The sequence below is a fragment of the Heliangelus exortis genome, chromosome 1 (genome assembly GCF_036169615.1).
Source record: "Heliangelus exortis chromosome 1, bHelExo1.hap1, whole genome shotgun sequence".
Taxonomy (NCBI): Eukaryota; Metazoa; Chordata; class Aves; order Apodiformes; family Trochilidae; genus Heliangelus; species Heliangelus exortis.
In genome coordinates, this window is record NC_092422.1 from 68,460,969 (window position 1) to 68,483,604 (window position 22,636).

Consider the following 22,636-nt stretch of genomic DNA (forward strand, 5'->3'; position numbering starts at 1 on the left):
CCAAGAACTACTATAAAATAAAAAAAGTTCTAAAATTAAGTAATGGGGCTAAAGATATATTTCTAATCTGTGACATGTTCAAGGAAAATATCCAGATTATAAGAGACCACATGAGCAATGTAGTTAAAAATACTGAATACTTGTTCTTTCTTCACTAACTACTTGTACGAGTGCCTCCATATCTGCCAGCTATTTAGGCACATGCTTCACTTTGAGCACTGATTTGCTGATTTAGACCCCAGAGGTTTAAGCCATAAAAAAGAAACTAAGACATAATTGCTATTTAATTAGACCAGTAATATAACTACAACTTTAAGAAATGCTTGTGTACAAATCACAACTTTTTGGCCTGCATTGACTTTTGAAAAAAACACATTTTATAAAGTATTCTATCACTTAAATTATGCCTCCTATATCTTCAGCAATGTCCTTATGGTTGTCATTTATCTTAACATCCTTGTTCTAATCAACTATTTCTTAACTCAGGTAGCTCAGTTCTGCATATCATGATGATACATATGCATTTTGCAACAGGTTACAGTTTTCCTAAACTGGATAAAGTTGTGGGGTGAGGAAATCTTTGCTTATAGCTTTTCCAAAACATAAATACTAGCATAAAACTTCATGTTACTTTCTGTCATGTTTTCATCAATAGAGAAAATAAAAATAAAGCTTTTATTCTTATCATATTCTAAAACAAGTTTTATAAGCACTCAGAACCTTAAGAATTCAGAAATAGCTCAGAGAATTCACAAAGTTTAAAGGTGAGTTAACATTTGCAAAATTCTGATTGTAGTCATTTGTTGAAACAGGCATATTCAGCCTCTTGCAGGAATTATTTTTATAACATAATTGATAAATCTCTATAACATAATTGATAAAATTATTTACATTATGGAAAAAACACCCTTGACTTCAGAAGAAGTAATAAAATTGTATATATATCCTGAAATATACATAGGTGTAACTTTTTTTTATTAGGATCTCCTGCTTAAAAAGATAAATAGTATGTATAACACTAAATGACTTCTGCATTTTGATTTAACTTCATATTCTCATTTTTTGGAGTTTCTTATTTCCTCAAAATAAAATGAAAACCACAGTGAATACATTTTTTGGAAAATATTTTTTTATTATAAAATGTACAGTATATTGACCTTAATATTATAAAACACTGTAATGTATCAGAGTCTTGTAAAGACCAATAATTTATAAAATGAGACCAAGTTCATTGTTTCTCTTTCTAGTCTCATAGTCTGATTTAGAAATATATATAAAATATATAATGAATGATTTGACTGTAGTGTCCATAGTAACTGGAAAAGGCTTGTTCATATGTTAAGGTTACCTGTGTTTGCCTGTATCTTTATTAAAATAGGTCATCTTTATTTGCTAAGTTAGTCTTTGATTTTGAAAAGCTGATAGAAGAATGAACAGAAAGGTTAGTAATCATATTCTATAAGGCTAGATTATGTAAAAGCGCTGCAGAGTATAAAGAAAATTATGTTTTACTAAAGCACTTCTATCACTGCAGCTCATTTATTAACAGTTAATACTTCTTTGGTACTTTTAAGGTGCTTGTTAGAACATGAAATAGCTTTAGACTATTGACAAGAATAAAGTACTTTAGGTCTCGGATGCTATTGGATAGCACGAAAAACCACACTACACTCTCTTAACAACTTAAAGACCTTTTCCAATGTGTTAGTACGTTTCAGTATGTCTATTGCCTCCTTTTCTTGCAGGGACTTACTACCCTAGCCGGTACAAAAGCAATTCATTTTGCATGAAAATAGGATTAATTCTTTTTTCTTTTTTTTTTTATAATCTTTTTTTTCATTGCCCTCAGACTTCCTGGCCTTGTTGCAAGCAGTACTTTCCTTGCTGTACTTGCTTGGCAGTGACTTGAACGCGAATATCCAGCCAAAGGCATTTGTTTAGTGTTAGAATATGTGTATGTAGGTTGTTTTCGAATCACTGCCGAGTATATTTTTAGCAGTGCATTTATAGAAGCCTGCATCCCTTTGAGTGGGCTGCTGGATGACTAACGACCCCTGAGGGTGCAGGAATTTGTTTCCATACAGACGGGACTGAGCTCCTGTTGTCAGATGTGATTTGTCTGGAAGCTCCCATGTTATTTCTGCTTTAGGAATTCCAATGGCCATGCAGTTCAGTTTTACTGAATTTCCAGGCCTGGCGTAAATGACAGGTGCTGGCTCACTGGTGATCCGTGGAGGGTAGGCTATCACAATGACAGGCACATTCATCATGGAAGTGCCATACTCAGTAGATGCCTTGCACAGGTAAGTGCCCCTGTCAAATACAGAAGCCTCACGCACTGTCAGTGAGCCATTTTCCATCAGGGAGAAGCGACCCACAGCTTGGGGGGCATCCAGAATCATCCCACTGGGCAGCGTCCAGGAGATGTGTACCCGCTGGTTTGGCTGGGTCACGCAATGGAGCTGCAGAGTTTCTCCATTGATGATGCTCACCAGGTTGTTGTACTGGTTGCTGATTTCTGGCCTGAGTCCCACCTTCAGGAAGACTACCCGTTCCACATAACCTCCTGGGTTTCTGGCAGTACAGCGGTAAGTCCCAGCATCCCCAGAAGAGAGGCTGCTGATGTGTAAGATCCCATCCCTCTTATGGTAAAATCTGTGCAGACGGCTGCCACTCAGCACTTCAGTGCCGTTGGGAAGGATCCAGCTTGTGTTGGGCTTGGGGTTCCCCTGGACTGAACAGTTCAGATTGATGCTGTGCCCAGCAATGGCAGTGATCCTTTCATTGACAGGGTCTCTGAAGGAGGGTTTCTCCAAGTGGTCTGTGACGAGGAGTTGTACAATCAGCCTCGCTTCCCCTCCTTCATTCCTTCCAATGCATATGAGCTGCGCTGCGTCCGTCTGCCTCACCCCTCTGATGTCCAATGTACCATTGCAGTGCACAGTGATTCTGTTCCCGTAGTAGGGAGCTGGCAGAATCACTCCTTCTGGAAAAGCCCATAAGACCCGTGGAGCAGGAATGCCTTCAGCTTTGCAGTCAATAAGTTTCTGGCTGTCCCTGATGGCTGTCTCTGTCACAGATGTTATTGCACTGAGATGACCATTGATTCTAGGTGGCTGAACATTAACGTGGATCCAGACAATCTTCCGATCTTCTCCAGCACTGTTCCGTGCTACACAAGTATAGTTACCACTGTCAGATCTCTGTGCTTTTTGGATGAGGAGGGTGCCATCCATATACACCTGGTATTTCTCAGACAGAGCAGGAATGGGCCTGTTGGTTGGGGAGAGCCAGGTCACTTTGGGAGTGGGTTCTCCTTTGGCTTCACATGCTACTGTGACAACATCTCCATAGGGCACATTAATAACGACATATGTTTTGTTCTTGATAGTTGCAGGCTCGGCCACTACTTTGACTCTCACTTTCATCTCATCCTTCCCAATTTGATTCTCAGCATAGCAGGTGTAGTCCCCTTCCTCTCTCAGTCCAACATCATTGAAATACAGGGTCCCATTATCAAAGACCACGTATCGCTTTGTCCGGCTGCCGCTGTCATCTGACTGCATGAAGGTATTAATCATGCTGCCATCTGGGAGACCCCAGGAGATCTCAGGATTCGGCAGACCTGTGGCTACACAATCAACTTTTAGGTCCCCTCCATACTTGACCTTGTGGTTATTCTCGTTCTTATGTTCTATTTTTGCTGGCTTCATCATCACATTCACTTTAAGGACCACATAGTCATCCCCGATCTTATTGCGTGCCACACACAAATAGTCTCCTGCATCTTTATCTGTAACTGAATGGACAACCAAAGTCCCATTGCTGAATACTTTGATTCTAGTCTCCAAGCTACTGTAATGAGAGAAAGAAAATAACAGAACATGAGTTGCATAATCACATTTTAGGTATTACTTATTGAGTTAAACCTGGGGGGAAAAAAAAAACAACCGAACAACAATATTGAAAAACAGGAGAAGTTTTAGATAATTAGATGATCTGAAGTGTCAAAGATAATCATCACTAAAAAACAAATGGAAAAAAAAAATTCTACTTGCTTGTAACCAAGCTCCATTCAATTACTTTAAAAGTGTTTTTAAACAATGAACATACATTTAAAAAAAAAAAAAATGGTATTTTTGACTCTTCTGACTCCATGTACAGTATTCCGTAACATTCAGGTGTTGGATTTCTGAATGATGCATACTGCATAAACTTGTATGGTTCCTATCTATGCATTCTGCTACTTGGGTATTCACCTAAAAACAAACCAACTGGCACTGAGTATTAATATTTTAAATCTTTAGAACAATCTCAAAGAAGCAAAATATTGCTAAGTTGTGAAATATGGAAAAAAAATATTTTCAATGTGCTAAAAAGATATTCCTTTCTGCTTCACTATGGAATACTGCATTGTGGTCAAAATCAATTTTCTCAGTTGCCCCAGTTTTCTGCCCATAGATCTCCTGTATTTGAAAAACAGCCCTCATAAGATCATGAGGGAAAATTTAAATGATTCTTGCTATCACTATGAGGCACAAACTGAATTCTGGATTTTGTGCTATCTTCAGGCAACCTAAATATATTTTTTGTCAATATGAAAAAAATACTTTCTATGTTCAGGTATTAAAAAAGTTGCTCACAATGGTGCACCTTAATCTCAGTACATTCCTTATCTGCACTCAAAGTGTGAGTAATGAGCAATTTATAGAGCAGAAATTTTGTTTCTAGAAAAGTCTAGGACACACTGTAGGTTTGGAGAAGTGAAGTTTTACTTGGTATCGCAAACATTGAAGAAGGTATTCAGGCATTTATATGCAAATGGCTTTGCACAGACCTTATTGCAAGGTAATGTTTATTTATGTTAAAATGATTATGCTTACTTAAATAATTATAAGATGATTTCTTTGCCCCAGATTTACTGTGTATAATGATTTTTACCACAGATACACAAAATTCCGTGATCTTATTTCTCCTGGGGAAAAGCAGGCACCTATAAAACACCATTACGCAGACTAAGCACATTGGAACAAGCAGTACACAAGCTGTATCTTTTGCCATTGGACTTTTCACTACATTTACAAGTGGCTGTAAAAGACAAATCGTGGCACCTTATGCTAAACACTTGAAGTTAACTTTTCCAGAGTACTATTATTTTCAAGAAAATTATGCTAAGTTATGACTTAGTTATCATTTGGTATAATTCCAAAATCTTCCTTAAGGATTGGGAGTCTCATTCAAAACTCACAGAAGCCAAGCATGAAACGTGTACAGATATGAATGGTCTTTTCTCTAAGGTCATCTGAACTGTAATTAAGCTGTGACACCTCAAACAGTGATTTACCTGTGTAGTGAATCAATCATCCTTTTGGAAGGTAACCTCCACAATATTCGAGGCCAGGGGTCACCAGAAGCACTGCAGTCCAACTGCAGGATGCTCCCGTATGTTACATCTGTCCTCTGAGGAGAGCTCCCAGTAATCTTAGCATTAGATGCATGCTTCTTCACATGGAGCTGTACTGTTCTCCTGGCAGTTCCCACCATATTAGCAGCAATACACTCATAGGTCCCACTGTCCTTGGGAGAGACGTTGCGAATATAGAGAGTTCCATTGGGAAAAACAAATAAATTCCCATTGACAAACTGAGAAGGTCGGATTTGTGTGCCATCAAAAACCACCCAGCGGACGCTGGGAGGAGGTGCTGCTTTGGCAGTGCAGTGGATGTTAATACTGCTACCAAGGGGCAAGGAAATGTTCTGTTGCTTATCTTGCTGGATGATGGGGGGTAAGGCTGCAATGTGCAGCCTCACTGCAATGCTGTCAGCTCCTGCAGCATTGCTTGCTACACATTTGTAAACTCCTCGGTCTGAAAAAGTTGCCTGCTTGATAGACAAGGTACGATTTTCATGAAGCATTATTCTGCTTTCTGTGGTGGTCACTGTTTGCAAAATCTTCCTGTCTGGGAAAATCCATGAAATATGTGGGCTTGGAGTCCCACTAGCCTGACATTCCATTGCTATGGTCTCTCCAAAATAGACTGTGACATCTCGGTAGCGGGAAAGTAAAATTTTGGGCTGGTGAGCGGCAACTGTGAGCACAACAATCATTTTATCCATGCCGTGCAGGTTCTGAGCTGTGCACAAATACTGTCCACGATCCTGAAGTTGAACATTTCGGATAAGGAGGGTACCATTTTTCCAGACTTCAAACCTCTGTAACCTGGTGTTGGCTGTCATTAGAGCTCCTGGGAAGGTGAGAGAAAAGAAATAAGTGGAAAGTCAGAAGGTTTAAGACATCCATTTTTGCACTGAAACAGTCTTATATAGGATTTTAGATTTACTTAATACCAGCTACAACTTCAGGTGGATCACATCACATCTTCTGATGTTCTCTACAGCCCAAATTAATCTTTATTTCTGTTGCAGAACTAACCATACTAGTTCACGAGCATGTACACTGTATGAACTTTTAGAAGTGTTCATGCTCCAGGATTCCTCTGAAATCTTCACATAATTTCTCTTTTCCTTTTGTTCATGGAGATGACATATACTTCAGTATTTAAGGCAGCAATATTAACAAACACGTGCTCAAAACTGTCATCATAAATTCTAACTGCTGTGAATAATCACAATTGGCTGCTACACCCTCTTCAAAAAACTGACAATAAATGGTGGAGGTTTTCTTTTACTACAAGAAATACATTCAAGTTATTTTTACTTGTTATGATGAGCTGCAATTAGCCACATTCTACCTGTAATAATGAAAGAAAACAGAATTTATTTTTCAGTGTTTTGGGTTATTCCTTCAATCATGTTGCATCTCTATGCAACAACCCAAGTATTTATGCCCTTTAAAAATTGTGTGGAAAAGCACTTTTTTCTATGTCTTACCTGTAGAGACTTTTGTCCAAGTAATAAAAGGTTTGGGTTCCCCTACTGCGTCACAAGGGATAAAAGCATCTGTTTCAGCAAGTATGGATATGCTCTGAGACCCTTTTGTGATAATTTTTGGTCGTTCTCCATTTATCCTGAAATTAGTGGAAGATTGAATTACAGTTGAATTGTGTGGCATAATGCCTCCCACATAAGGCACAGATGGAACTTTTTGATGATGATAGCGGATATTTGGAAAAGGGTGAACAGTAGAGGGTATCTGTGGTTTTGTGCGCTGAGAGAGAAAGTCTGGAGGGGTAACCTTCAAAATTGCTGGTGGTGGTGATGTCGTTGTTGTGTGGGGCACTGGAGGCACTGGAATAGCTGTGGCTTTCTGCACTGTAATCCTAGTAGGTGAGACCTGGGCAACCTTCTTCTCATTTGTGTCTTTTGGGACTAGTTGACTAGGGACTACTGGTTTAGGATGCATACTTAAATGAGGAAATATCCTTGTCCTGTTGAAAAGAAATGGCATTCTGGAGCTGGGATAATAAGGGATCCCTTGACTTGGCTGCCTCCCTGCTGTGCCTCTGCTATCTGGAACATGGTTATTTCCAAAAAATCTTGAATTAATATTGAATCTGTTCTGACCCTGATTACTAAACTTGCTTGTAGTGAATGGATTTGTTTTGTGAAATGGAGAGGCTGGTACTGGGGTAGTTGCTTCTCTCTCAGAGGCAAAAGATTTTTTGTCTTGGATGGTATGTGCTGCATATGCTGTTATCTCTGGTTTGTTTGTGTAGTGAAGAGGCTGGTGTGTTATGAAGTAGTGAAATGAACCCTGTGTTACAATATATGGAGGCTTCACTGTGCCTCGTACTGGAACGTACTTTGGAGGCCCAACAGGCAGTCTTTGGTTTATGTTTGGTATCATTCCAATGGGTGGATGAGGGAGGTTTGGATTTAGCAGTAAACTGTTGTTTGACTTGCTGCTATACAACTCTTTGAACTGCTCCTCTTTTGACTGAATGCTAATCTTGTTTTGGCTAGTGGAAGGAGTAGTGTATATGCTCTCTCTTGAGCTTCCCACCAACTTGTCACCATCTGCTTCAGCTTGCTTTCCTTCTGGGAACCTTTCTTTATTGAAGGTATGCTGTTCCTCAGTGGTATAATGAAGAGAAGGATGTGAAATGATTGAAATGGAAGGGGGAAGTGTGGCAAGTTTTAAAAATGGAATAAAGGCAGCAGATGTAGTTGGCTTTTCAGTTGTCTGCAGAGTGGGATCATGAAGAAATATACGTGATGCAGCTTCCTTTTCATCCCAGGATGATGCATTGGTCCCCGTCTGAGAAGCAACAGATTTCTTTGTTTCTCTAAGTGGAAAAGTCTGAGTTTCTGTCGTGCTGAAGGAGGAAGACAAAGTAATCATCTCTTGTTGCTGAGGTGGCTCTGTAATTGCTGGTGCTTCTAAAGACACTGTGGGCTTCCAGGAGTCTTTTGAAACCGAGAGGTCCTTAAAAACTTCCACTGTGGCAGTAGGAGCACTTACATCAATCATTGTAGGATGTATTAGCTGGAATGTTTCAGAAGTTGTTTCATTAACCACAGATTTTGAGTCAAATAGAATAGGTTCTTCTTGAGATTCTGATTTTGTGGAGAGTAACAAGCTGTTCACAGGCTCAGAAGGTGTTGTGCTTGACTGTTGTTTCTGATTATCTATAGTTTTAGAATCTGCTTTAATGTTCTTCTCCTCAGATATATTTTCTAGTGAGTGATATGTTGGCACTTCAGTTTGCTCTGGTTTCAGAGGTGCACTTGACTCCATTGTGGGAACTGCATCATGTACAACATGTGATGATAAAATTGTGATAGGTGCAGTCACTGGAAGTGCCAAAGTTGCAGAAGCAGTAGAGAGTGTCACATGTTTTGATTCAGGTGGAGAAGCAGTAGGCCTAGAGAAGGAAGTTGTGACCTCCTCCTTGATTTTGGTACTTTTCTCTAAGACAACTGGATCAGTAACTAATGAAGGAGCGAATTTCATATTCTCCTCTTCCTTTGCCTGCATCTTGACATTGTTTTTAAGATCGTAACTTTCAAGAGATGAAGAAGTTCTCATCACAGCTTCAACCTCAGGTGTCCTTGGAATGATAGATACTGCTTTTGTGGTTGAAACAACAGGAGGGAAAGGCTTTGGTCTTTGTCGGGTTCTGTTTGGCCTCAATCTCCTTCTCCCATAAGGCCTTTTTCTACCATGCTGAGTAACAGGTGAAGGTACGGTCTTTCTATAGGGTGTTGTTGTTGTGGCCAAAGTGGTAGTTACACTGATGGAAGAAGCAGGTTTTATCCCCTCTGATGTTTTATGAAGAGCATTAATACCGTGCAACATGAATGTGGGATCTGGTTTTGGAGTAGCCAGGTTTCTATGTTCTCCTCCCTGAAAACTCACTGTGTAACTGCTGGACATGCTTTTTTGAGTCACTGTATTCAAGTGGATCTCAGGTTCTTCCTCACTCTGAACCCTGATATGTGTGACTGCTGAAAAACTTGTATTTAAGTCTGCCATTTTTGTCTGACCTGTGGATACTTCTTCGTGTTGGTTTATCAAGTCCTTGCTCTTTTCTGCAACAAATGGAGAAGCAGATGAAGAAATGGTAGTAGTGCCTACAGAATCTGTTGGGATAAACTCATCCAACTGAGAAGGTGTTAGAGTTATGGTGTCAACACTTGTCAGGTCCATTTCACTCAACTTCATACTTGTCTCCGAGACGCTATGAAGATCCACGGTCTGCGATTCAGCTAGGACAGTAGCATCGAGTGGTAGCTCAGCAAAAGCAGAATTTTCCTCTGATGTAGAAGATATAGTTCTATCTGCATTTTCCACTGTGAATAAACTGTTCTGACTATTAGGAGAGTTTGTTAGAATTTTCCTGGTTACAGGCTCTTCAGTGGGAGCATGGATATTTTCTCTGACTACAACTGAATCACCAGTCCTGATGTCAAGATGTTGCTGGCCTTGGGGTTGCACAGTAGAAGAGACAGGAGTCAAATCAGGACCCGATATAGTTATTTCTCCAGAGGTTATACTTGCAGGTGTTTCTAAAGCCCTGTGGTCAAAGAATGGTTGTGTTTCTGATGTTGTTACCACGGACTGGACGGAAAATGCTTTAATATTGTGGGAAACAGTGACTGAGAATGGCTCATCTTCACCCACAGGGGATGCATCAGCAGAGGAATCTATCACATCAGCTTCTGTCTCTGAAGGTGGAGGGCTGGCTACTGGATGAGGGACCAGGGTGGGTTTTGGTATGACTGATGGTGGTGCAGTTGTTAAAGAAATGGCTGTAGCTGTTGTTGTTCTAGGAATATTCTTCCCACGGACCTTTGCCAAAATATCAGCCCAATGCTGTGGATTAATCTGCTTGCTTGCCACATTAATTCTCCTTCGAGATTCAAATGCTCTCCGGCCTTCTGCAACATTGCTGTCTTGGGTTCTATCATTACTTTTCCAGATTTTCATTTTCCTTCTGCCTTTCTTCCCTTTCTTACTTTGAGCCTCTGACACTTGGTCACTTTTTTGTTTATAGGGTATTTCCCGGTCTTTCAGGTGGCTCTTTCTGCGTGGAAATTCCTCCATATCTGCCCCTGATCCCTCTCCATTATCTATGACTCGTCCTCTTGTTTTTGACAAACCTTTTGAGCCTGGACGCTTTCTTAGTTTTATCCTTTTAAATGACCTGTCAGACACCATTTTATTTACTGTGACCCTTACAACAAACTGATCTGATCCCTGCTGATTGACAGCCACACATCTGTAATGGCCACTGTCACTGACATGGCTTTTTGGAATGAGCAAAGTACCATTGTCCAAGATGTATCCTTTTGAAGAGTTTGATAAATCATTAAGTAACTGGCTGTTTGGAAGAATCCAGCTTAGCTGTGGGTCTGGGATGGCAACTGCATTGCACGGCAAAGCTATGGGATCGCCAACATTTTTTTCAACTCTCACTACATCTGAATCATCTACCTGAATAACTGGAGGCTGCACTAGAAGTCTGTAAGCCATTGTATCCACATCATCTCTCACTTGAGCAATGCAATGGTACAAACCACTGTCAGTGTAACTCACTGCTTTGATTATTAGCTGGCCGCTAGTGAGAATGGAAAATCTACTGCCTTCCTGATCAAATGGTGCCTGAAGCTTAGTCCCATCTGGAAAGAGCCACTGAACGGAGGGTCTCTCAGAGGCTTTTACGTTGCAGCTCAGCTGACACTCTGACCCTTCCACCACACTTTGAGCTGTCCTTGTGGTCTGGTTTTGCTCTATCATTACCCAGCTTCTCTGGTGCCCAGTGTCTTTGGTATGGATTGTCTGAGAAAATGCAGTAAAAAAAGACAGCACCACTTTTTTCCCTGTACTCTGGCGCCGGTTTAATTGTATATTTATAAGAGGTTGCATCACCCAGGAAGGCTCAGCCACTATTTGAGCTTTTACACCTGTGTAGTAAAGAGCATCATAATCCGAGCCTTGCCTGTACTGGTAGCTTATTTTAGGCTCCTTGCTGAGCATAAGTTCCCTCTCTAATTTGACAGGTACTTCACTGTAATAAGCTATAAGTTTCCATAGTTTTTCATAGTTTTCTCGATTCATTGGACATTCAAAATCCAGTGAAACTGTAGCATTTATATCAATGTCCTGAGTCTGGATTTGATTCCACTGAATTTTGGTAGAGCCTGTTGGTTTTTTGATTTCACAGTTCAGGTGGACTACGTTGCCATGCTCATCAGTCATATTTAGAGTAATGTTCCATGGAGATAAATGAAGCTCTTCCAGAGGGAGTTCATAACTGTCACCATCTTCTTCATCTTGAGTGCTGATATTTTGCCTCAGTGACGACTGAATGACAGGTTTCCTACAGGAAATATCTTTCAAGTTTTGCATGTCTTCTTTCTGCAGATGTTTCGGGCTGTTGCACTTAGGACAGAGCTGTCCCCCATCATACGCTTTGTCCTTTTTGCATTTTAAAACACCTGAAAGAAAAAAATAAAAAGGAAAAAAAAAAAAAAAAAAAAAAAGAGAGAGAAAAAAGAAGTTAGGTAATCTGAAAAACTCTGTTTTGGAGTTAGACAACTCTCAAAAGTGAAATGACTGCATAAGGAACAGCCTATGGCACATGACATACAAAGCAAGGCTTTTAAAATGGCACCTTTTTGTTTTCATGGTTGAATGGGTGCCTGATTCTCAAACTGACCAACTGACCACAGTTTCTCCTGAGTATAATGAGAAGACTGAATACTCCACCCTTCTGAAAATTAAATTCACTGCCTCTGAATAAAATGCCAAGAAATTAAAGTGTTCAGAGCAACATTTTGTAAGTTATTACAAATCCATGCTATCTCAATAAGTCGGCATCTGTACAGTGACAGCCTACCCATCTAATTTGTGGATTTTAATGTGAAGAGGACTGGGTCCTTTCAGCTTTCAAAAATGCAGCACTTACCTGAGAAGTTATGGACTTCCTCAAGAAATAATCCAGAAAGCATTTTATTTTTCTCTATTTGTTAACAACAATACTGCAATTCCCAAAATATTCTACTGGAACTACCAAAATCTGCTGACCTGTTCCTGCACTTACAAGCAATTCATCAGAAGCAAACAAAGATAAATGAAAGTACCACTTCTTCCCTGACCTCTAAAATAACTGTTAACTCTGTAATGATAAAATAAAAACTAAGCCAGGGGACTGTTAAAACAGGAAATTATAATCTTGACTCCTCTTTTCTATAAATGCCAGAAAGACTCTTGTCTGCAAAATAACACTTGTATATTTACTACATTGTTCTGCTCAAATTTCTGTCAAATGTCACCTTGCATATTTAGTTTGGAAATATGCTGTAAACAAGATGTACTCCAGTTATTCTAGGAATAAGTATCATGCTGATCACTCCTGAGGAACGAGGGATCTTTGAATGAAAGAACAACATGTAGGTGGGCTACAGGATAAAATGCTAGAAGAAGGGGGAAATGGTGACAAAATTTCATAACATTTTTTAATTGAAAAACATATGCTTTGCTGGTCTGACAAATCAATTCTCTTGAGAAGTAATTAAAAATTGAATATTTAACTGAACCAGTCCATAACTTCCAGATTCAAATATGATGTTTCAAAGATAAGGAAAGCACACTTCATGACAGAACTGACCCACCATGTACTTGGCAGTGGCCACACTAGTCTGAAGAACTTTAATAACTCTTTCTGGACAGAAGTCCCAAAGTAGTTAATGTTACAGCTATATAACGACATAAAATCATTCATATATGGAAATGTCATGGATAAATTCTCTTTTCTTTATAATAATCACTACTTTTGGGGTGTAGACAGGAAAGCTAATTGAATGAAACTACTAACAAACCAAAACTGCACAAGAAACTTCATCTAATACTTAATGTTCTAACTTATAGTCCAACTTAAGTACACTTGATATACATAGTCATTTGGATCAAGGAGAGTATAGAAGAATTTTTAAATATAACTTAGTGAAAGAGTCTAAAACTTGATCCTCAAGTATCAGTTCAGGCAGGAACACTTGATTACCCATTCAACTACCACACTCTTAAAACTACTGCACTATAGCTAAGAGCAAAACTGGTATGAATTAACTGGTATGAATCACCATCACCATACATGCTCCAAATCATTATATAAAATTTTTTACTCCAGAAGTAATTTGAGAAATTGTCACTCGCAATTAAATGACAACTCTCCCTAAATATTTTAGTGGCAGCTCCAGTGTAACACCTGTCACTCTGGCCTATTGTAGAAAACACTTAGCTACCTGACATGGGGCACAGGTGAATTGAGATGTCCAAATAAAAAACTGGTATTAAAAAACCCCTCATTTAGTATATTCCTGGTGTAGACACATTATGAAACGGTCCACGGTCTTTTTTGCCCTAGTATTTTGCTTCTTTACATGGCCAGAAATGTTCCAGGCTAAACAGTGCAATAATTACTTCACATCTAAGCCTGATTAAGATATAGATAGATAGATTAGATAGATAGACAGACAGACAAACTGACCGACCAGTTATTCTAGAAAAAAAAATGCATGATTGTAGGTGTTCTCTGAAAATACATAAAATATATTTTCTCCATTGTGGAGCAAAGTTGTGGAAGTTATGATCAATGGGGAAACACAGACAGACATGAAGGATGCATGTTACATAGCCACCTTAATGTTAATAGCATCAAAGTTAGAAGACTCATCCAGGAATTTGGAAAACTGATTTCCATTCCTTCCTTAGCCAAACAAGTTCAAATACTTCCACCTCCCATAAGAGCACATAGCTACTAGTTTTGTTTGTTGAGGACAGTGGCCAGCCAATAGTCAAAGGTGTACTTCTGTGCAAAGGAACACACTAATGGGTTGTAACCTATCTTCTCCTTCCAGTTTTGAACTTGACTATCACTTTTTCTATCTTGAATGCAACAGTAAATTCCTTTGTTCTTGAATACAGACTTTTAGCTAATGATGCAGAACTGCTTCCTCTTTACACTGTTTTAAATACATGCATTTATTGAATGCTAGGGGAACATAGTAGTGTACATAGACATCATCTAAGTAATGCTACTTAGGAAATAACAAACCTAACCACATGCAAAACTGGAAAAAAAAATTTAATGGTATGAGTTGAAGAAGCATTGATATTTTTGCTCTTACCTGCAGAAACTTCATTCCATTCAAGGAGCCACTTTAAACTGCAGTCACAGGACCATGGATTCCCATGAAGATAAAGATTTTCCAGCAATGGCATAGCTTGAAACATTCCTGCAGGCAAGGTCCTGAGAGCATTTTCAGATAGGTAGAGATGTTTTACTGTTGACAGTTTGAAATAATCAAGGATCATAAATGTTGAAAAGGTGTTGGGGTGAAGCTGATGAAGCAAGTTTCCTTCTAAGTGAACCAGTCTCAGAGACGTTAATCCATTAAAAGCATCTGGATGAATAAACTCAATTCTGTTGTGGTCCATGTGCAGTCTCATTAAGCTTGAAAGTCCTTGGAGAGTCTTGCCAGTTATGACTTTCAATTTATTGTAACTAATTTTGAAAACCTAAAAAAGAATAAAATACATCAATCTTTGGTTTTGATTTAAATCCCAACAGCATAGCAAGCAAGCAGAAGTTTTCTACCTACATGCAAATATCATTTGCACCGCCAAATAATGATACACTGGAGAAGGAGGGAGAACACAACTGAGTATTATTTCAGAATACCAAGTATTACATAGGCATAGTTAGTAGATTTCACTGTATTTTGAGGCAAAAATCGTATCTACAAAACACACTTATTTTTATGTTATGTTATTCACTGAGGTTAAAACTTCTAGTATTTAAGAAGACCTAAACATTACCTGCAGAGACACAAGATCTTTCAAAGCACCATTAGGTATACTCTGAATGTCATTTCCATGTATCATGAGCAATTCCAGTTTTGTAAGTCTTGCAAAGGAGTTTTCATATATAGACTGTATACTGTTAAACCTGGAAAAAAAATCACATATGCAGTTACATTTTATGAACTGACTGTCATGGACTGCAAATGTAGAATTAGTATAACTTAACTTCCAGGAAAAAGAGGAGAACTTAATGCACTGTCAAAGAGCCAGAAGTTACTGAAATATTTTTCCTAGGCAAAGTATACTTAGTTCATGTTTACATTAAGATTTCTTTTAACTCACTTTGCAGCACTTAAGCCATAATTTAGGAATAAAACAAATAAATAGGCATTTAATTTCTAATAGTTGTCAGTATGTTTTTCCATGCAGCTCAGTTTATGGAAGGGTAATAAATTAATGGCCTGTTGCCAACCAGTGATGCTATGGAGCCTGGCAAACTAGACAGCCTGCAATGTTGCCAAAACAATGTCTAACAATAAATGAATATAGATTTGAAGACAGGACATTAAAATGGGTATTTTCCAAACAGCACGAGAAGCAGGAAGTCACATCCTGATTAACTTACTGTTACAACATATAATTAGGTATGTCAACTAACCACATAAGATCTATGAATTTACCTTCCAATTACATAATTTGAACCTAAAAACCCCTTTTAAAGAAGGAATACAGAAAATCTACTTTTTCAATATATTTAATTTTCACTGTGGACAAATAAATCAGGTTTTATTTGTGAATGTGGAACTCTTAAGCTTCATGGCCCAGCTCCACATTTGGCTTTTCCATATGTAGACATAAAATTAAATGTATGAGCTAATCTGGGCATGATGTCTCTAAATAAAGCGTTCTGACAAGTAAATGTGAGTTGGCAATACCCTGGCACAGAAAAGTGTGTTAGAGCCTGAGCAATCTCACCAGAACCCTCATGTCTGCTTATATTGCACTTAAGGTCCCTGAAAAAAAAACCCAAACCAACAAAGCCCCATCAAACCTGAAAAAACAATGGAATAACTTTGGATTAACTGTAGAGCTTTAAGATATGCAGTAACTCATTGTCCTCCAAAATACATGGCCATGTTATCATAGAATAATAAAATGGTTTGATTTGGAAAGGACCCTAAAAATCACCCAGTTCCAACCCCTCTGTATAGGCAGGGACACCTCCCACTACACAAGGTTGCTCAAAGGTTTATTCAGAATGGTCCTGAACATTTCCAGGATAGGGGCAAACTTCTCTGGGTAACCTGTTCCAGTGTCTCATTATAGACTTTTACTCCCAACACTTTTTTTTCACATGAAGTGTAATACTAAAAGTAAGGAAAAATTCCATAGTAGGTTTAAATCAATGTATTCATAAAACACTATAGAAGATCTGACAGGTTTTTTTGCCAAGAAGTGACACCAAGATATAAATATTTATTTTAAAATAACATTTATTGGAGAATAATAATATTTATTTGAACCATGAGGGCTACACCAAAACTTCCCCCATGCCAGTAACTATAATGTTGGAAACACAGCACCTGCAAGTCACTGCCCATCTCTGCAACTCTACTTCACAAGCACACCTACACACACAGATCCCACGACTCCACAAGCATGAAAAAACACGGAGAACATAACGCTACTGAAAAAAAAAAAAAAAAAAAAGAAACAACCAAACCAAACAAGAAACTGCCATACAAACCCGAAGTTGATCCTTTCCACGTGTCTGGGGATCCTGGCCGGCACAGCTGCTAAGGACCGAAAGGTGCAGTGGACCTCGGTGGGGAGGTAGCAGGCGCAGGGGTGCGGGCAGGCGCGGGCGGCCGGCGGCAGCCCCAGCCCCAGGATCAGCACCACGGAGAGCGCCCCGGCCGCCGCCCGCTGCCCCATCTTGTCACCTCCCCGCGCTTCGCTCCTCCTGGGCCGTCGGGGTGCGGGGACAGGAAGGGGAACGAAAGAAACAGAGGAGAAACGGTCACTTGCATTATTCTTCTCAAAAACCTTTACATACCTAGCAATGCTCAAGTCACAGAAAGTCTGTGGGCTATCAAGGCAAAGTTCAGTCAGAAAGAGGTTTTATTTCTTCTATTTGCCACTTGGCAGGTAACTTGTCTCCCAGAATTGCTTCTACCATTCTACTAGAGGTATTCTGCTTCCTTGCAGCAGCAAATTGGTAAATTTGTTCTATGTGCCGACTCATCTCCCCCAAAAACTGAAAAACTTCAAAGGGAAGCATCTGGGTCAAGTAAATTGCCATGGCTCCCTCTACAGTCAATGAAAGAAAGAAAAGAAAAAAAAACACCAAATATGCACTTGAGGGTGAGTAATACCAGGTATCTACCTGATCAGAAACCTAGAAATAGTACAGTTCAGCCTCATTGGGTCCCTGAGTAGCTAACTCACCTAGCCTAGCTTCCTAATTTTAAGACTGGCTTCAAACTGCCAGGAGGGTAAAATCTGGCTGAATGAATCTCATTTGTAATGCATACAGAGAAAAGTATCATTGAGAGAGGAGCGAAAGAAAGGCCTGGATTTGCAAAGGTCGAGACTCATTCTCTATGCTTTATTGTGTGATGTTGGATGTGTTTTTACATTTTGATTTTAACCAAGGAGGAGTTATGAATTATCAGAATTTTTAAAACTTGACAATTTTCTTAGAAGCATAAGCACAGGCCTCAGAGGAAATGTAAGCAAAGAAGTTAGAATTTGTAATCTTGGTATGTCTCAACACACAAGTTCAGATTTTCATAACTGTGTGTCTAAATCTGGGAAGTTAGACCCCTGAAGAGTCAATTAAAGATGCACACTGTACTAGACAAGGAAAACACAATTGTTATTGACCACGACCATTGATAATTTCTGAAAATAAAATAATTTTGTAGATGTCTAATTACAGATTAAGCAGTCAAAATTTGGAGAAATTAGTCTGAAATATCCTTATTTTTACCCCTACCACCAGAAGAATCTGAGCTCTTCAGATTCAAGCCATACAAGAATGCAGGCTACTATTAGTAGCAGAAATTTAGTACTCCTGCTCTTTTATAACAATAAATAAAAATGTCACATTTTATTACAATGTGAAAACGACAGAAAGGCATTCAGTTCTACTAGGTATTATTAGTTCCACTAATTATTGCTTTTAGTATAAAACTCAGACATTGTCAGATCTGCTAGCAAGGAGAGACACTTTTTTTTCTAAGACCATCATGTGCAAACCATTACAGTTCAAAGGAAAGGCTCATCAGGATGAAGAGGTTTCTCAGATATCTGTGGTCGAGTTAACAAGACATTTACCATTCTTTACAAGACAAATATCTTTTAATTTGCTTAAGAATATTCAGGTGCAGTTTTCCTTACTGCTTTAATAAGAACTCCCTTTAAAAACACCCTACCCATTTTAATTCCTTTTGGGAGAGGGCACCACATTTCATTACAAGCAATGTTTCCTGAAGTTAACAGGAAACTGCAGTGACTTGTGAGGGGCTGGGGAAGAGTTGGCCACAGGGGCTCATCCGTGCTTCACCTTGATGAGAAACAGTGGTGTCCGAGTGCCGGGCTTTCAACCCCACCCTAGATAAAGCCACTCTTCCAAGTCATTAAATCGTGCTCAGGGACATGGTTTAGTGTCAGACTTGGCAGTGCTGGTTTGATGCTTTAGGTCTTTTCTAACCAAAACGCTTCCACGGTTTCACCGGACAAACCCCGCCGCGACGGCGCCCGGCGAGGAGGTCGCACCGGCTCCAGCTTCCCCGCCCCGCCGCTAGGGGGAGCCCTCGACTGCCCCTCTAGCGCCGCCCGCTATTGGCTGCCTCCACTGCCTCCGCGCAGCACCTTAGCCAATGGGCTGCGGCTCCGCCACCTCCTCCCTGTGCGGGGAGCGGCAGCGAAGGGGCGGGGCCAGGAGGGGGGCGGGGCCTGGGGCAGCGCTGCCCGCACGGCGCCGGGAGGAGACCGCGCCCGCTCCGCGGGGTTTGGGGAGGCGGAGGGGTCCCGAGCGGAGCTACCCCTCCCGCCGCCCCGCAGCCGTGCGGGAGCCGCGGAGGACGGGGCGAGATGGGGGGCGAGGAGAGGGCGCGGTTCCCCTTCCTCCCGGCTTTCCTTTGTCCCCCTCGGGCTCAGCAACGGGAGCGGAGGGGCGCAGGGCGGGCCCCGACACACGGCGGCACGACCGGCGGGACGCCCGACCGCGGCCAGCCGGGCAGGCAGCCTCACACCCTTTCCCCCCCACCCACACCCCCACCCGCTCCTCCTCCCGCACAGACCCTCAAGGGAGCCCCCAACCCAAAACGTCCCTCCCCACAACCGGACACCGGCAGTCGCTCCTGGCCCTTCGCGGGCTCCTTACCTGCAACCGGGCGCGGCGGTTTCAACAGGCGCTGCCCGCCTCTCCCATGCCCCCGGGGGGCTACGGGCGGCCGGCGGCGGGGGTCGGCGCGCCGGGCGGCCGGCGGCTACCTGGTTCCCGGCCTCTCCTCCGGTACCGGCTCGCCGTGGCACATCGCAGCCCGCGGCAGCCCGCCTCGACGCCGCCTTAGGGCTCATCGCCCGTCATCCTGCGGGATCCACCGGTCTGCTTGCGTCCCCACGAATAAACATAAGCGATGCGCGGCAACCGGACAAGACCGCGCCTGGGGTGGGTTTTCAAAATTATTGTTACTTTCCCTGAGCGCTCGCCTTTCTTGCCCCACGTCGCCGGGGACCGCTGGTGCGCCTCAACTCCTCAGCCCTGGAGGGAACAGAGTGCCTCGCTCCGAGATCTCCGTGGGCGAAGGGGCGGACGGGAGATGCCGGCGGCTTCTCGCCCCTTGCCGGGCTGCCCGGGCTTGCAGCTCCCGCGGCCGCAGCCTCCCGCCGCCCGCCGCGGCATGGGGACGAAAAGCGCGGGGTACCGGGGCTTCGCGCTCCGCCGCTCCTCCCGCCTGCCCGCGCCGGGCGCTATGCCGGGGGAGGGCGCGGCGGAGCGAGTCCTCTTGCGGGGTGGGCGGCCCCTCCGCAGGGGGGGCTGCGGGCGGGCCCGAGCCCGGGGGGAGGGAGGGGTGAAGGGGGGCCGCGGCCGCGGCGGGGTAAGTCGAGTATACGCCTGGATGCCGGGACCTGAAGCTCACGGAAAGTTTGTTCCTGAGAGCTGGGTGGATCCAGGGCTCTTGAAACGCTCGTATGTGCATCTCTCTACCTTGTGCACTCTCACACGCAAAGTGCAGCAGATGACCCCCAAACTGGGCCAACCAGTCTCGATTTCTTAGTCTTGTAATGGTATAGGTGTCCCATTACTGCACAGCGACCCAACTTCACTGCGACCGTCAGCGCGTGCTGGCACTCTACTGCCACAGAGACCTGTATCCTGTCTGTTTCTGAGGGTTTGACTTCCTGCTCGAGGAGAGTCACTCAAATATATGCCTGTGAACAGAAAAAGATCTCACAAGAGGAGTGAAGAGGCAATGGCAATGCTACAAGAAATGACAGAAACCAGAAAATGAGCCAGTCTGAATGTAGATTCAATCACGAATTGCATTTGACCTTTAAAATATAACAGAGAAGCAAACTTCAAATTAGAGTCTCTAATCATTAGCACCCCTCTCCTCAGTTTCCCTCCTGCACTAGCAACTTTTTTCAGTACATAAAAGTAAGCCTGCTTTTAGTCCTGTGAAAAATGCATCAGTTAAGTGTACCACCAACGACCATGAGTTATCATTTTCATTACACTGTGTGTTTTTTGGATATAAATGATTTTCTGTTCTCTAGGTAGACAATGTGGCAGCTAGACTCACTGCTCTAGAAAAAAACAAAAGAACTTAGTCTTTCAAGACACAAAATAGTTGGACAAAACCTATATAGATGCATTTTAGGCTATAAGAATCCCTCTGAGTTTTCACATGTAATTTCAAATTCCATCTTCAAGGTACATAAATATAGCACATTATGTTCTAGACTGTAAAGCTGTGGCAAGCATATTTTGAACAAATTAACAGAAAGGTTTAGAACCTGAGTTAGTGAACTGTGGCTGTGAAACCTACAAAAGGTGTGACTGTCAATATAATTTAAGGGAGGGGAAGCCTCTTCAATAGTTAGTAATAAGCAGGTGAAAATCTGGATAATTCATGACTTCTAAATGCACAGACAACGATCCATTTTCAGAAAAAAAAAAAAAAAAAAAAAAAAAAAGTCATATCCATGCTCTTAGTTGCAGAACTTCTTTTATGCCATGGTTTAACTCTGGTGGGCAACTCAGTCCCACCCAACCACTCACACACTCATGCACAGTGGGATTTGAGGAAGAATCAGAAGCATAAAGGTTAGGAAATCCATGGGCTGAGGTAAGGACACATGAATAGGTAAAGCAAAAGCTGCACACACAAGGAAAACAAAGCAAGGAATACAATCATTGCTTCCTGTTGGCAGGCAGGTTTTCAGCCATCTCCAGGAAAGCCAGGCTCCTTCACACATAATGGTTACTTAGGAAGACAAATACCAATACTCTGAATGCCCCCCCCCCCTCTTTTTTGTTCCCCCAGCTTTATATGCTGAGCATGATGTGATAAGGTGTAGATATCCCTTTGGTCAGTTGGGGTCAGATGTCCCAGCTGTGTCTGACTCCTTGTGCACCCTGGCCTCCTTGCAGGGGGTTGGTGTGAGAAACAGGGAAGGCCTCGATGCTGTGCAAGCACTGCTCAGCAATAGCTAAAACAGTTATCAACACAGTTTTGGTGAGAAATCCAACACACAGCACCATACTAGGTATTATGAAGACAGTCAGCTCTGCCCCTGCCAAACCCAGAACATTTTGAAAAAAAATTGGAAGTTTGATGGCAACTGGACTACTGGAGTAGAGCTCTCAAGTTCTTCTGCACCACAGGGAACATTTCAACCATGTGGCTATGCCCGATGTCCAATTATTTGGTCACTACTAGTGTATCATCTGATCTCCCTGACCTATCTCAATAAAACTGCAGTGTGTAGAGCTGGTTTAAATGCAGCCAAGAAGAATCTGACTTTACTAAGGTCTCATTGCAGACAGAAGTAGTCAGTGGTCTCCTATCTATTTGAAGGCAACATTTCACAGAATCACAGAACCAATTTCTTTAGAAAAGACCCTGAAGATCATCAAGTCTGACTATTAACCCAGCACAGGCAAGTCCAGTTCTGCATCCCTCCAGTGCTCTCATGCCAACCCCCAGGACAGCCCCACTCCTGCCTTGGGCCACTCTGTGCAATGGGCACTCAGGCCAGACCTGTTATTCAGTTAAGTTTTGAGTAAGTATCACACTAAGTATAGAAAAGCTTTTGCAGATGGCCTATTAGAAGACTCAAAACTTTGGAAAATGT

General features: G+C 41.7%; 1 protein-coding gene across 2 annotated transcripts; it reads right to left on the bottom strand.

Moving 5' to 3' along the window:
- Positions 1–1,111: 1,111 nt before the first annotated feature.
- Positions 1,112–20,245, bottom strand: MXRA5 (matrix remodeling associated 5). 2 transcript variants are annotated; one of them, XM_071747549.1, is made up of 7 exons: positions 19,659–20,245; positions 17,016–17,231; positions 15,284–15,413; positions 14,593–14,983; positions 6,892–11,901; positions 5,345–6,245; positions 1,112–3,852 (listed from the first exon to the last, which is right to left on the bottom strand). In XM_071747549.1, exons 1-7 carry the CDS (start codon positions 19,853–19,855, stop codon positions 1,944–1,946), a joined length of 8,754 nt encoding a protein of 2,917 aa, XP_071603650.1. In that variant the 5' UTR covers positions 19,856–20,245; the 3' UTR covers positions 1,112–1,943. The 2 variants fall into 2 exon arrangements, with proteins under 2 accessions (XP_071603650.1, XP_071603641.1); XM_071747540.1 differs by having other exon boundaries at positions 1,112–3,855.
- Positions 20,246–22,636: the final 2,391 nt, after the last annotated feature.